At 42.6% G+C, this 15,391-nt stretch overlaps 1 protein-coding gene across 1 annotated transcript; it reads right to left on the reverse strand.

Annotated features, from left to right (window-relative positions):
- Nucleotides 1-8,268: 8,268 nt before the first annotated feature.
- slitrk3a (SLIT and NTRK-like family, member 3a) lies at nucleotides 8,269-14,410 on the reverse strand. Its single transcript, XM_042414497.1, has 3 exons — nucleotides 14,328-14,410; nucleotides 13,579-13,666; nucleotides 8,269-11,693 (listed from the first exon to the last, which is right to left on the reverse strand). The coding sequence occupies exon 3, from the start codon at nucleotides 11,633-11,635 to the stop codon at nucleotides 8,921-8,923; it is 2,715 nt and encodes a 904-aa protein (XP_042270431.1). The 5' UTR covers nucleotides 11,636-11,693; nucleotides 13,579-13,666; nucleotides 14,328-14,410; the 3' UTR covers nucleotides 8,269-8,920.
- Nucleotides 14,411-15,391: the final 981 nt, after the last annotated feature.

Consider the following 15,391-nt stretch of genomic DNA (forward strand, 5'->3'; position numbering starts at 1 on the left):
TTGTTTTTGGCTTTGGGGAATAGTAAGAGAGCATGAAGGAGATAATTTGTTCATATTCATAAGCATAGCTGGGTGGTTGGTTTGGGTTGCAGGATGGGAAGAGGGAAAGGCAGTGATGTTAACTGATAAAGAATAGATATTTCATACTCAATTCTTTCAATTATCTGCAGTAATAAATCCAAGACCACCACCAATGTCTGCATGTGTGTGTGTGTGTGTGGGTGAGTGCTGATCCTCTAAAAGCAGTCAGGCCTTAATTAAGCTAACTCCTGTATTGTTGAGCTAACGCTAACAATGTGATCCCTGCTCATTAGGCAAAAATCTCCACAAATCTCTCCCTCTCTGTTGTAGTAGTATAGTTACACAACAATAGAACCACATTACACACACATACACACACACAGTCATAATCCTTGCACATAATATGTGCAGAGGCACATTACGCATCATTACGCTCACTAACCAAGCAGAAATGTTTGGCTAACATCAGGTCAGTGGGAGAGAACACACTAGTGGTCTGTCTTAGTTGGCTGAAAGGCAGTGACTACATGCATGCACGCACACACACACACACACACACACTTTCTTAAAGTATTTCTTAAAGAGCAGACTTCTCTCGCTTTGACAAATTAAGACAATCTAATTAAATATATGTATTGCACAATTCCTGTTGCAACCAAGTGCAAAAATGAAAACACAAATGACAGATATTACTAAGTGCAAAATAAAATTCCATGGAATAGGCTGTGCCATTATTTAATGACCAATCATTCCATCATTCAAAACACATTATTTATGCTTTCTACTGCAGCCCTGTCACATGCACCTCTGTCCTCTCTGTATTTTGCCATATGTGTCAAATTACTCCTCTCTCTTTCTTTCTCCTCACTCGCTTCCTCTTGATCCACTTGCCCTCCTTTCATGCAACTACCATAGCCTGGGGCTGACGGAAGTCAGCAAACTGATCAAACAGTGAGAACTCGCAACACACACACACACACACACACACACACACACACACACACCACACACACACACACACACTCAAATATAAAAACAGAGGAGATCCTGACTGTTAACAAGACAAATACAATTCTACAAAAAAAAAGTCAACCCTACTCAAAAAAATCCTGCTGTAAGACACGTGTGTGTATGTGCGTGTACAAGCAAATACCCAGATATTTTATTCATATGCATTTCCATGTGTAAAAGCAACATTTATGTAGCTCAAGGTACAATATGACATTACACCTCACTTGACCTCATAAATTCAACTTTGCATCATGTTGACCCCCGCTAAAATCATGAATAATTTATTTCACATGCAAATGTACTTTGTTTTAGTCTGTGCTGCATTTTTGAAGCATTAGTGTGGGTTGTACCATCTAAAAGCACACAAATTGGCTGAGCAGCCGATCCACACAAAGCCCCAAAGATCGACTAGTCTGTATCGACAAAGAGCAGAATGAGAGAGATCCACTCTTACCCAGCCCTCTCCATCAGTCTCCACTTTCCCCTCCTTGTCATCTCTTTTTCAGTCATCACCTCTGCTTCCTTATTATTTCTTTCCTTCTTCATTCACAATTCCAATGTCACTCAGATTGGTAGAGTGTTCTGGCACAGCAGTCTGCATTACACTATTCAGGGCTGATTTTATTGGCATAACACCACGCTTTGATGCTTTTATTCTTAAATTAGCAGCTAGATCTTTCTTTCAATAAATCCCTGAATACCAAACATTTCTAAATCTGCAACACTGAGCCCCCCAAGGGCTGCTTTTATGTAAGAAGCATTATACACTTTAAACATCCAGGCACATCAGACCAGCAACCAGCAGGTGGCCTTGGCCAACTAAACAACTCACAATCTGACTAGAGCAGCTGAATGTCAAACCACTACACAAAGGCACAAAACAGACACCAGCCAGCTTTATCCTGAATTTCATTTTCTCTAAATGAAAACTCAAAACATTCAGGCTCATTTTAGATGCCTAAAGAGAAGGTTTTGTTTAACGCTTTTGATTTGAAGTTGAAATGAAAGGAGGAAATTGAAATGCGCAAGCCAGGAGTTTCAATGTTGAAAACAAAATGTTAATGCAGCTGTTTAAGCATGCCTAAGTACACACACACACACACACACACACACACACACACACACACACACACACACACACACACACACAGCCTCATCCCTGGAGACTAGCTGCAAAAGCAGTTGTACCATGTCAAGCACAGAATACATGACTGAACTAAACGAGTGTCAGTAGAATATTACCTAGCCAAGCGCAACATACAGACTAGCAGCAAGGTCAGCAGGTCAACAGTTGGCTGCTTGTCCATGTACTAAGTAAGATATACATGGATAGGTAGGTGTAGAGATGGAGGGAATAGCAGGATAATGGATGGAACAGACAAACACCTTTAAAGAGGGGGAATAAAAATGGAAATAAAAATATAACTAAGGACAAAAAAACTGAAGAGATAAATATAAAACCACATCAAATTAGGAGTCAATGGAGGATACAGATCATTGGCTTGGTGCAAATGTCACCTCATTTGTAATGGTTACATGAAAAAATAAGAAGTGGCCAAGCTCATTGCTGTTAGAATGAAGAAGTACATATTAAAAAGACACAAAAAGAAAAAAAAGAAGAAGAGACACTGCAGTTGTCTTTAGGAAATTCACTACAGGTCATTCTGAAGCACAAGTAGGCCCCACACTGCGGAGCAAAGGCAGAGATGGGCTATTCAGAGCACTGGGCAGGGACACTTTGCTCCATATTTTATTTTATGAAATTATGTCTCCTGATCTCCCCTACCCTGAAATGAATGATAACACAGATTGCTAATCTTTCTTACATAAAGAAGCTAAGACTGTAGCACACTGCTGAGCAGCACAAAAGACTGCAACTTTTTCCAAACTTGCAGTATTTTCAGACAGGAGAGGGCCACAATCTCAGGGGACCCAAAACTCACTAGGCACACAATACGAATGCAGAGCTTTACAGCACAGACGGCACTCTCACTCTAGCTCTCTTTCTGCGCCCACTTTTTCTCTCTTTTTATCCCACCTCTCTCACTCTCACTCTCTCTCTTTCCACATACTGGGTCAGTCGAGCTCCTGCACTGCAGCACTGTTGAGTGATGTGTTAAAGGCTTTTTCATGATCTGAGGACTAAGCAGACTGCACCAATTGGAGAGGTTTTCTTTACTCTTTTTGGGGTTATCGCACTTTGACTTCTTTACTGTATAATATACCTTATGTGTCAGAATTTTAAAAACAGCTCTGCTTGACATTTGACAAATTTGCTGAATGACTGCAGGTAATCCCAGTCAACACAGTCCGAGTCATCATATTGGTGCAGTGTGCTTCCAATGGTAAGTCCAGTGAATGCACTGTATGTAGCAGAAAAACTGCACTCTCCTTGTTAATCACTACAACTGTGGCCAGTGTCTCTCTTTGCACTGATATATATAGTACTTTTTAACACCACCAAGAACCAGAAGTTACAGTAGTTGAGCCATCAGCATAATCACATAAAACTCTAAAAAGCTACTAGACACATACACAAAAAGGCAAGAACCCTCCCTGCATTTTTCCCTCCACACACAAACACACACGCATGCACAAAAAGTGGAACGTGCCATTTTGTATGCAGCACCTGCAGTATACTGCAACTTCAGCACCATGGTCAGAGACAGATTGGCTTTTTCAGCAAACTGGAGATAATTCCCTGTTTCCCAAATGGAGAAAGCATATCACTCCACGCACAACATACACAAACACACACACACACACACACACACACATACATGCACACACAATGCAAAATGTAAGTGGTCACAACCTTCTTTCTGCCCCTTCATAACATGCTCTCTCCGCTTTGGACTCTCACTTTGGTTAATTGGACAATTACAGCTTCTTTCAGTGACAAAAGAGCAAAAAAGAATCCCTACTTTCACTAAGTAGCACATCCTTCACAATCCTCTACTGACGACTCCATGTTCTCTCACCCTTCCCTAAGCCGCTTGTCTGTGCTCTCCCTCCCATCAATAGTGCTCTCAAACTGATCCCTTCCTCCCATGTTTTTTTTAATTTTTTTTATTTCTCTCGCTCTTCATTCTGTACTGCCTTTCCAAATAATTACAGTAAGACTCTCAAATACAGTTCACAAACAAACACTGATGGAGCAAAGGAAAACAAGAGAACAAAAATTAATCTATCCATCTTTTCTTCTCTCTCACTTTACACAAACACACACATGCAGATGCAGGCACACACAAGTGCACTGGCAATTGACAAAAACCTCCTTCCACTATGCAATGCAGAGACATAAATATTCTAAGCAAAGATGCCAGAAGAGAGGAGAGGAGAGGAGAAGAGAGGAGAGGAGAAACCATGAAATACCACACATGAAACCATTCCCTGGGGAACACCTAATAACTGTTTCCAATCTACACAGTCACAGGTTCAGGTTACTGACTCCACTCAGCACAAAAAGAAAAAAAAAACATCCACTTATATTTACTGACAGCAAAAGGTTGGAGTGAATTCTGAGTTGCAGAAGCTTCCCTAATAGGTTTATGGTATCTCATATCTCTTAAACAAAAATGAAGGTTTAAATCGGGATATTGATGTAGATTTATGTGTCATTATGCATGCAATAATAAGCATGCATTGCTGCATTAAATTCTGCCTTATGTTCTAATAAGACTTTTAGATAAATGCCTGGAGGAAAGTGTACCCAAGCATTCCTAAAATTTTACTTAACCACAAAAAGAGAGCAAAACCAACTTCAGAGAAAACCCATGCAGATAATTTACAGAATAACTTAATGTGAGTGTGTAATTGTGGTTTGCGTCACTTGATCAGAACGTAACTGAAAGTAAAAAAGCCATCAATCCAGCATAAAATATACCTTAACAAAGATGGTAGAGCTACTTGGTAGAGCCATCGTTTGGCAGATGCACAGCTAAATAAAGTATGTATCAAAAAATGCAAGTGTGAAAGGATAAATGCAAGAGAAACAAGGTAGACATTTTGTTTGAGTGTTTGAGAAATGTAAAATGGAGACAAAGAATACCTTTGTTATTCCAAAGACAGGCAACATCTACAAAGAATATACTTGTGTTTGAAGTTGGTTAAAATGGTTAAAACCAGGACTTAGGAAACTGAACTGACCCCAGACCTACATAGGCATAAGGGAAGCTGTAACACCAGCCAAAGCCCAGTGTAAGACTGGAGAAACACACAAACTGGAGGAACATTTCAAACTCTACATCGGGGCAGAGAGAAATACAAAATAAGACAAAAGAGAGAGATAGAGATAGAGAAAGACAGAAAAAAATGTTCTAGGGACAGAGAGAGAAAGCCAAGGACAGAAAGAGAGGCACATGCTGCATTTACCGTGCTGAAGTCTTGCCAGCGCACAAACCTCAAGACAGATGTTGAAGGAAAGGTTAACTCCGCTGCGAAATTCAAATATTACTGTCACGATAGAGAAAAATTTAAACAAGCATTTTTACATTTCACATACACAAAAAAGAAACATTTAGCCAACCTTCACTCCCATCGGTTGCTTTTATCTAATATTCCACCAAAGTATGAAATCACTTGGAGATATTAATGCAGGATAACAAGAGGATTTATTGGGATAAAACCACTCAGCATGGTATAATGGGACAAAGCCCAGCACTCATTTGTGAAATATAATGGTGGGTGGGTGGGAGTTTGGGTGATGGGGGTGAAGGATAGAAAGGTTGCCAAGATACGGGACTGAAGGAAAATCATCAATGATCCCAAAACTTTATTTATTTATTCATTCATTTGGGGGTGGCTGTCATGGTGAGGGTTGGGGTTAACAGAGTAATGCATTATGTTTCTAATCAAACTGAGTGCACACTGAAAATGCTGACCATATAGTCTAACCTCTTGGTCAGAGAAAGGGAGGCTTTATGTGTGTGTGTGTGTGTGTGTGTGTGTGTGTGTGTGTGTGTGTGTGTGTGTGTGTGTGTGTCAGGGGGATGGGAATAGCAGAACATGGGGATACAGCATTGTGAAACTTTCTGAGAGTGAGTAGCCTTGATGTAATGCTACCATGCTTGCAAACGCTTGACATGAAGGTGACCTAAACTTATTTGAGCAACATTAATAGGCAAAATAATTATATAAGGAATACAACACAAGGTAGAATGTTTCATAGTATGCAAGCTTATAAACTGGATCATTGATGATCAATGCTGGAGGTGACTGTTCTAGACTAGCTAAGGGCCCTCCCGTTTAAGAGGGAATTATATGATTTGCTACATATATTCCACTTACTGCAAGTTGACGTATATGAGGATCTATAACACCCATTTCAACTGAGGATCACCACTCCTAGTAGACATATGTAAATCAAAGCAAATTGCATATCATGCCCATTATAAAACAAAACAGAAATGCACTCTCCTTTCCATGAAATTTCACAAATTTATAGACATCAAGATCCCATCATATTTATCCCAAAATCAACAATGTCACCTTAGGAAAGAGACAAAGAAATAGTGCTTTGAGAATGTGTAATGTAATACCTTATTCAGTCCACAGCTGCTTCAAACTTGTTTTGTGTGTGTGTGTGTGTGTGTGTGAACTATTTGGTCCCAAAAACGAATCGGGCTAGTATATGGAAATATGAATTATAAAAAAGCAAAAAGCAAAAGAAAACAGCAAAAATGTAAGCTATTGATGATTGCTGTGGAAGCGACTAGTTGAGGACTCATTTTTCAGAAGGGAACTCAATGCAAAAAAAATACAACAATCAACAATCTGGAAACTAAAGATTGTTTGAACACATAAAAATGTGTTCAAATGTTGATCAGCTCTTTCATAACCTTTTTACTTTTTAAAAAAAAAAAATTTGTTGATACAGCTTGAGTGGCTTGCTTTTATTCTGCCATTTTCAAGATAATTGATTAAAAAAAGCATAAGAACAAGTGAAACGGCGCTGAAAAAAATTAGCCACTGACAGGTTTCTCAATTGTTTTATATATAGATTATAGCATGAAAAATAACTCATACCGAATATGAGACTTGACGACCTGTTAGGATAAACATTTTGTGCATTACATAATAACTGCATCCAATAGGCCTACTGTATACCAAGAGCCCAATGAATCTGAGCGCCTTTGTATCGCCCTCCAGTGGACTGAACCCACACTGCTACTTTGGAGGGAGTCAGAGGAATTTGATGCGCAAATTCAAAGTGCCTGTTCCAGTTACGTGCCACTCGCCCTCTCAGTTACTGTTTATTAGCCCACATCAGCAATACTGGTTTAGATAATGAAAATTGCAGCATGCCTCCCTCTGATTTGGTATATCTTCTTTCTTCTATTTAATCCACTTCAAAACCAACAGCACTCACTCAAATTTTTCTGGCATTGCATCTTCTGTATCTTAGACCATCAGACTGCATCCAACTGGGACCAGTAATGTAGTGGTAAATAAAACTTGTGCACTGGTAAACTATGATATCCAGCAGTTGAAGATAGGACAAACTATCAATAGACAGAAAAAGGTGATTATATTTTCCATATAAAACAATCTCTTCGCACATCAACGTTTTTCCCTTAAATTGTAACTTAAATTCACTTGGTGCTAATCCACAAATAAGAAGGAGCTGAAGTGAGTTTAGATGTTATTGCCCTCCACTAGCCTCAATACCTGTCTAGCACTCTATTGGTTCAGTCATTCCTCTTCCTCCAGCAGCATTATCTCATGATGGTTGGCCACAGCTTCATGCCATTTTAACAAGACACCAAATACACAGCGTGTCAACAGCGCTCCACACACCGTTTCCCGTGGCATCAACCCTTTCATCATTTGATTGAAGAGTTTGTTTTTATTAAGAAGGCTATACCAGACGCATAATCACTATACATTGATTTAACATTACCTTTACAATTAAATTCTTCACTGAAATTACAGAATAAATATATGCACATTTTTCTTCAAATCTTTGTGAGAGAGAAAACATTAAAAGTGCCTCCTACAAAGCCGTTAGTGGGTGACGATGGGGAATCCAGAAGCAATGGAGGGGAGGGTGGGGGGGGGGGTCTTAACAAAGTGCATGGAAATATCCAGAAAACCTTGAGCGTTGTCTTATAATAATATCCACAAATGTTTTACCATCCGTGCGTCGGCGCGTCCTTTTTACGAGAAGCACCCTGATATAGACAGAAGTCCTCATTAATAGTAATAACCATATTAATAAGATATAAAAATTAAATAGAACACTGAACTGTAAATGCGTTGCAGTATCTCTGTTCATAATGTGATGTGATAGTTCTGAGTAAATCCCCTCGCCTCCTGCACTGAAGCGAGTGCATGCCGCAAACTGCAGTTCATTTTAATATATGTTTTTTTCTTTCTCTCTTTCGATCATTTCCTACAAACTATGTGCACGGCCTCCGGGTGTTTGTACATCCTAGTCAGGGGTAAAAGAGACGGAAAGAAAACCCCCAAGTCAGGGAGACGTCCAGCTCCCGTGCGTCTCATCATGGTAACTCCATAAAAAGGGGTTTTAGCGACAGATGAATTTTAGGATGTTTTGTATGTTTTATTCCCCGGTGCCCCTCTCGTTCCTCTTTTGCTCTCTCCGGGGCATATAGAGATATTTATATATTATAAAAATAACGGCTGTTGACATTGCTGGCTACTCTGAAAAAAAGGCACTTCATTGAAATATCTGAGAATGGCCTCTCCTCCAAAGTGATTTGGGGGGGAAACATTGTTGTAACTGTAATATAATATTTTATTTTATATCATGCTGCTTTTTCAAGTTTATTTTTTTCAATATTGGTTTTGGGTGATTGTGTTTTGAGGGTGGCAAAGTGAATGTGTTGATTTTGTGTTTTGTTTTTTCTCCATTGGGCTAGAGATGTTAAAACCGATAAGATTTTTGCAATACTTCGAGGTAATCCGGCTTGGTTTGAAGTTTGGCCCTTGACTCGAGGTAATCGCTTTGGGACGGGTCGGGGTAACAGCCTTTCCCCGCCGTGAAAAGCAATGTCTCCTTCAGCTGTGCATCCTGCTGCAAATCTGGGTACTGCATGCCTGGTGGATGCGCATGCGCCACATGCATGTCCTTTAGTTTGGGTACTGTCCCATACAGACAGTCTACAAAGCCCACAGTTGGTGTGGGCATCTGACTGTCAATCACTGTAGGGCAGAGCCCGCCATTCTCGTGAAATCCTGCCATATCAGCTGTGGTGTGGTTGACTGTGACTATGGTGTTGAGTTGAGAGTTGGAGACGGCCAGGGTCCACTCTCTCTCTTTCTCTAACAAGGTTCTGTAGTTACTGTTGCTACTGCTGCCATTGTCTTTCTTCTCTGAAAACTGCCCTCGCTCTTCCTCTGCTATTTCCCCCTCCCTTGGCTTATAGATGGGGTTGTTACACATCTGAGTCACAGGGTGGGGGATGTAGTCATAAACGTGACCGTGGGCATGTGTGTGACTGGTGTGAGTGTGTGTGTGCATACTGGGCGTTGGTTTCTCTGGTGTGCCAGTGTTACCGGTACTACTTTGCCTTGGTGGGTCCTCAAAAATCCTGCACTGCATCTGGATCCCTGTCAGATCCACTTCAGAGCGCTTGCGGAAGGGCAACTTCTTCCTGCGGCGGAGAACAAAGGCGAAAAGCCCAGCAGCCACAAACACAGCAGAAATAAAGAGAATGAGTAGGCTGAGAATGAGGACAGACAGTGGGACAGCATCTCTCCCACTTGCCTCTCCCATGTTGGAGCTCCCTGTGGTGAGGTCAACCACACCAGGCAGGGCCGGTGAGGGCCCTGAGGAATACTTAAGCTCAGGACAGATGACTTCAACTTCCAGTGAACGCAGGTCCTTCCCAAAAGCAAACTCAGGTGTCTTGCAGATGACGTCGCCAACCACAATGACAGAGGAGAGCTTTTCCAGCCACTGTTTGAGAGGGATAATATCACAGGAGCAGTCCCAGGGGTTCTGATGGAGATCGATCTGGACGATGGAGGTCAGATGCTCCAGGACACCATGCACAGGCAGGGAAAGGAAGTAATTGTTGCGGAGATTGAGGCGTGCAAGGTTGGTGCCAGCAAAGGCATCAGTGGGGAGGGATCGTAACAGGTTGTCATTGAGGAAAACCAGCTGGAGATTTGGCATTAGGGAGAAGGAGTTAGGTTGTATCTCACGTATGACATTATACTCAAAGTAAAGATAACTCAACATCTGAAGCCCCCTAAACATCCCAGGGGTGAGTCTCTCAATGTCATTCCCATTCAGATATAAACTTTTTAAGTTTGGCAGGTTGATAAAGGCGCCCTCCTGGACATATGATATCCGATTGTTCCCTAAATGCAGTAAATCCAAGCTTGAGAAGTTCCAGAAATCGGAACGGTAGATTTTCTGTATTAGGTTCCCACTGAGATACAATTTCTTGGCATTGAGGGGCCGTGGCAGGAGTTCGGAGATATTGTGCAAGCCTTTCTCTTTGCAGTTCACTGTTAGCCCCAGGTCATTGATGTGAAGGTTACAAATACATCCAGCTGGACAAATTATTGGGATAGGAGGCCTTGTTTGGTAGCCAGCAATGGGAGGCTGGTTGATGCCTGGGTAAATGCTACGAGGGGTTGGGGGGTTCTTTGTGGGCCGAGGTCGTTTGGTAGGCTTGACAACTTTTCCCTTGTTTTCCACAGAAGACGCTGTGTTGTGAAAGGAGGAGAGCATGGAGGAAGGTTTAGTAGGCCATGTGTTCTCATTGCTGAATGGAATGTGGGGAATTCCCAGCTTGACTTCAATCTCTGCATCGGAGAGCGTTGGACAGAGCTCACTGCGCTTGATTTCCCGTAAGTCTTTCCCATGTAAGTGGAATGGGTACTCGCATGTGATCTCACCCACCAGAGCTGTATAAGGAATCCTCTCCAGCCATGTTTTTAACTGAACAATCTCACACACACAATTCCAGGGGTTCTCCTCCAGCTGGATTTCCATTAAGCTCCGCCCGACATACTCCAGCATGCCCTTATATGGCAATGTCTTTAGTCTGTTTCCTCTCAGGTCCAGATGTGTGAGTGACACAGACCGGAAAAGATAATTTGGGAGCACAGGTATCAGATTGTCATTTAGTATGAGAACTCTCAATTTGTGAAGGTGTCTGAATGCACCACTTTCAATCCTTTTGATAACATTGTAGTCCGCCTGGAGATACTCTAAACTCTCCAACCCGAGAAAAGTGTCGTTCCGGAAAACTTCTAGTTTGTTCTCATGTAGGAACAGCCGTTTGAGTATTCCTAAGCCATTGAATGCACCAGCGTGGATATCTTGCAAGGCGTTGTTACCCAGATTAATAGATATGGCATTGTTGAGATGGAGGAAGCTGTTAAAGTAAAGCTTCCTCATGGAGTTTCTCTGCAGGTTGAGCTTGAAGGGCCGGCTCCATATCTGGGAGATCTGGCTGACATTTGTAAATCCTTTACTGTCACAGTGGACGTGGAAGATGCCCTCTTTGACCTCGCAGTAGCAGGGCTCGAAGCAGGGCTCGTCGATCTCCTCGGAGTCCTCTAGTAGTGGGATTGGGGTGGTCCATCCTAAGGCTATGGTGCTCAGCAAGGTAACCCACAGCATCCTCGCTGACACCAAGGGGATGAAGTCTTGGCTCCAGGGACAGAGCCACTTCACAGCACTGCAACAGAGAACAGAGGGAGAAAGAGAGAGAATAAAAGGGAGGGAGGGAGTGAAGGTAGTGATTACACACACAGGTAAATGTACACACACACACCCTCACAAAGTGAAGTTTAAGGTGAGAGACAAGTAGGCCAGAAATAGGAGGGAGGGAGAGAGATAGAGATAGAGAGAGAGAGAGAGAGAGAGAGAGAGAGAGGGGGGGGGAGAGAGGAACGGCACATTAGTTTCAGTAGGAAGCTTTGAAATGAATACGAATTAATAATAGAATGACATTGGAAAATACTATAGATGTTGCAATGTTACTGGGTATTTCAAACAAAATATAGGCCTAGCACTCTTGGATGGGTAATATGATATCCAGCAACGCAGACAAATCTCTACAGTCAGACAGTTAACGCCACCATATAGAGGGAATAGCCATTAATTATACAGCAGATATGCTGGTAAGGTCGCAATAAATCACCTCAGAGATGCTTATCGCCATGAATAAACAAAGGCAACAGCAGGTGGGTGAGGTTAGTGGTGAGGAGACACCGTCCCCCTGCTGTATTTATTACATAACAGGAACCTCAATCCCTCTTTCGGTATATGAGAGTCCAAGCGCTGTGGAAATGAAAGTAGGTGCACGGAAGGTCTTACGAAGGGAGAGGACGGGAACGGAATAGGTGTCAGTATGGTGACCACTGGTGGGACGAGATGAAGACTGTTAAATGGACTTGCTAAGCAGTCACCTCGTTAAAATGAATCTCAACATAATATACTGTCGTCTATAGTCCATGGAAATCTGATTGCATTAAGTAAATATTAGACTATGTAAACAGTGCCACTAATTCTACAAACAGGTCGCACATAACCAGTGAAAAATAAATATTGTCAAAAAAGGTCAAAAATAAGGCGAAAAAATTAAAACAATTCCAATAGTTCCAGTGATTCCGATGTACAGAAAACGGCGGAACCTATTTGCCCTTGGCGTTTTTTTTTTTTGTTTTTTTTAGGTTAAATGTCCCACATACAAACCAGATGAACAGGGAGAACTGGCGATTTAGGAATGGCACTTGTACCTGCCATTTGAGAAATACAATCAATACAACTTCTGCTTGCTTTCCCAATTCGTGATGCCATTTGAGGGTTAGAGGAGCAACGGCACAAGGTAAAAGCGCAGTAGGCGAAGCTCCTGCTCCGAGAGGCTCTGAGAGCTTATTTCAATGTTTTTGCCGGTAGATTCGAATATTTTAAAAGAGGACAAATTAAAAAAAATAAAATATTGATAATAAGGATGCTAAATGTCTCTGGAATTCTGTTTTGATTAATAAAAAAAGACTGGCCAATCGAAGATTCCCGTCAGTATCTCCATGGTTCTAAGTGGGTAAAAGTCACACATACACACTCATATACACACATAGCCTCTGAATATCTTTTCTGTAGGCTGTGACTTTCCATACACGCACGCATACACACGCGCGCGCGCGCGCACACACACAGCGCTGTCCGTTCAAACGAGAGTGCTGAAAATCCAGAGGATATGCGGCGGGACTGTGCCTGAGCAGAGCCGCTGTCCATGGTGCTGAAACCAAAAGCCCGGCGACAGGAGAGGAGGAAATGAGAAAAAGGGAAATATATTGTAATCCCAAAAAAAGACGTGACTGTAAAACACACCAAGTAAAAAATAATAAAAGATCCTCGATCTCCTCGTTGGAAAAATCATTATTTTCATTTTACACTCCATACGCAATCCTCCAGGATTTCTTGACTCCGCTTCCATGACAGATCAAAAAGCGCAGATACGATGTCAAAAAAAGTAATAACGACATTTAAAGCAATTAAAAATAATGCGTGCCATATTATATTCCCTTGGGATGTATCAAATCAGGTGGTATACGTACTTAGTTTAGAGGGATTCCAACTTCACATATCCTCCTGCGTTGTGTCCTGTTGTTGCCCGGTGCGTCCCGCTCACCGTCCGATGCCGGGCTGTGAAGGAGAGAACGACAAACGGGGGTGACCGAGCCGTTAGAGAAGAACGGGAAGAAACAGAGAGGGAAAGGTGGAAAGGGAGAGAGCAGGGCATTGAAAAGGGAAAGAAAAAGAGATGCGCATGTGAATGAGCCACGGATTCCAAACCAAGCTGGGGAGATTCTCCACAGCCGTGTACTTACATGAATCAAAAGTGCTGCTCATCGTTAGTGTCAATTTCAAAACGGCCTATTAAAAGATTTCGATCTTGAATTCATATGGAAGTAAGTTGAGTAATGATGATATCTAACAAGTTCCAGTCTAGCAAAACGGTCGAGAATCCTGCTCTCGTTTACCGAAATTTTCCCCAAAAATAACCTTGCTGTCAATACAGCGGAGAGAGCAACAGCGCTTATTGAAATACATGCCAAGCATAATGCAGTAGCCTTTCGTCGTGACATTGGCAGGAAAACGGTGAATAAAGAACAAACGGCTATTGATCAGTCGACTGGATCCGTACGATCTGTTATCCTCGATATATGGAGAGCGCTTGTTGTTCCTTTTTGAAGTCCATAGCTATGCAGACACCAATAAGCATAAACACACAGAGACATACACATCTGCATAAGATACTCCTTATAATACACTCATGCACAGGCAAACGTCCATGACAACTCACCTTAGTTTCGTACTGCGATTGGAAAGCATCGGGAAAAAAAGACCACTAGTTTGGATCTTGTTAGATCTCTCTCTTGCTTGCTTGCTCGCTCCCTCTTCCTCTCTCTCTCTCTCTCTCTCTCTCTTTCCCTCTCTCTCTCTCCCCTCTCACCCTCTCTCAGTGGCTGAGGCAAAAGAGAGGAGAGAGGAGAAATGAAGACGTGATAGGAATGCAATCTCTCCCACTCTCCTCGCTCTCCGGTGACTCTGACTCTCTCCCCTTCTTTCTTGTCTTCTTTTTTTCCCTAAGCAGTTTGCTTAAAATGCAAGTCCTCGACTTGAGCCCGTCCGCTTCCTCTTCCTCCCCTCTCCCCCTCCTCCTCCTCCTCCTCCGCCGCCGCCGCCTCCCCGGCGAGCGCTCAACAACAGTGTAACCGGGTGAGCGTGTTCTCCTCTCGGCTTCAGGACAGCGTCTCTGGCCGGTGCAGCAATAGCAGGAGTCTGTGAACAATATCGACGGTTGGGTCAGATGCTGCTTTTTTTCTCCACCTTTCTTTCCTCGGGTCCGTATCCCTGTCGTGCGTCAGAGGAGTGAGGGACGAAGCTGGGGAGGTGGAGGGGGGGAGCGACTGGGTGAGAGACGCAGAGGAGAGAGATCTGGCGGCGAGAGAAAGAGGAGGAGGGGAGGAAAAAGAGTGATGGGGACGGTTGCGCTATAGTTCTGGATGGTGTCGAGAGGAAGAAGGGAAGCGAAGTGAAGAGAGGAAAGAGTGGGGTGCGCTCTGGCTTTCGCAGCGGGAGCGTGCATCAAGGAAAAATAAATAAATAAATAAATAAATAAATTAGGGAGCGCGCCGTGCGGGGTGGGTGAGACTGCCAGACCTGTGGATGACAATCAGGACGGAAGATGACTCTCGCTCGCTCTCTACATTATCCTCATTTTTTTCTTTATTGTTGAGATTTATCTAATAATGAAGACAATGACTCTCAATCCTTTTATTGTGGGTAATTTACTAGGCTGCAGTAGGGCGGGTCAAATGTGGAGTTGGCACCCCCTCACCCTGCCAACACCTCTCCTCTCTGCTG

The sequence above is a fragment of the Thunnus maccoyii genome, chromosome 6, assembly GCF_910596095.1.
Source record: "Thunnus maccoyii chromosome 6, fThuMac1.1, whole genome shotgun sequence".
NCBI classification, from domain to species: Eukaryota; Metazoa; Chordata; class Actinopteri; order Scombriformes; family Scombridae; genus Thunnus; species Thunnus maccoyii.

What these genes read in the sequence shown, in the direction of transcription:
- slitrk3a (XM_042414497.1), bottom strand. Translation starts at nt 11,635, where the DNA reads ATGCTGTGGGTTACCTTGCTGAGCACCATAGCCTTAGGATGGACCACC.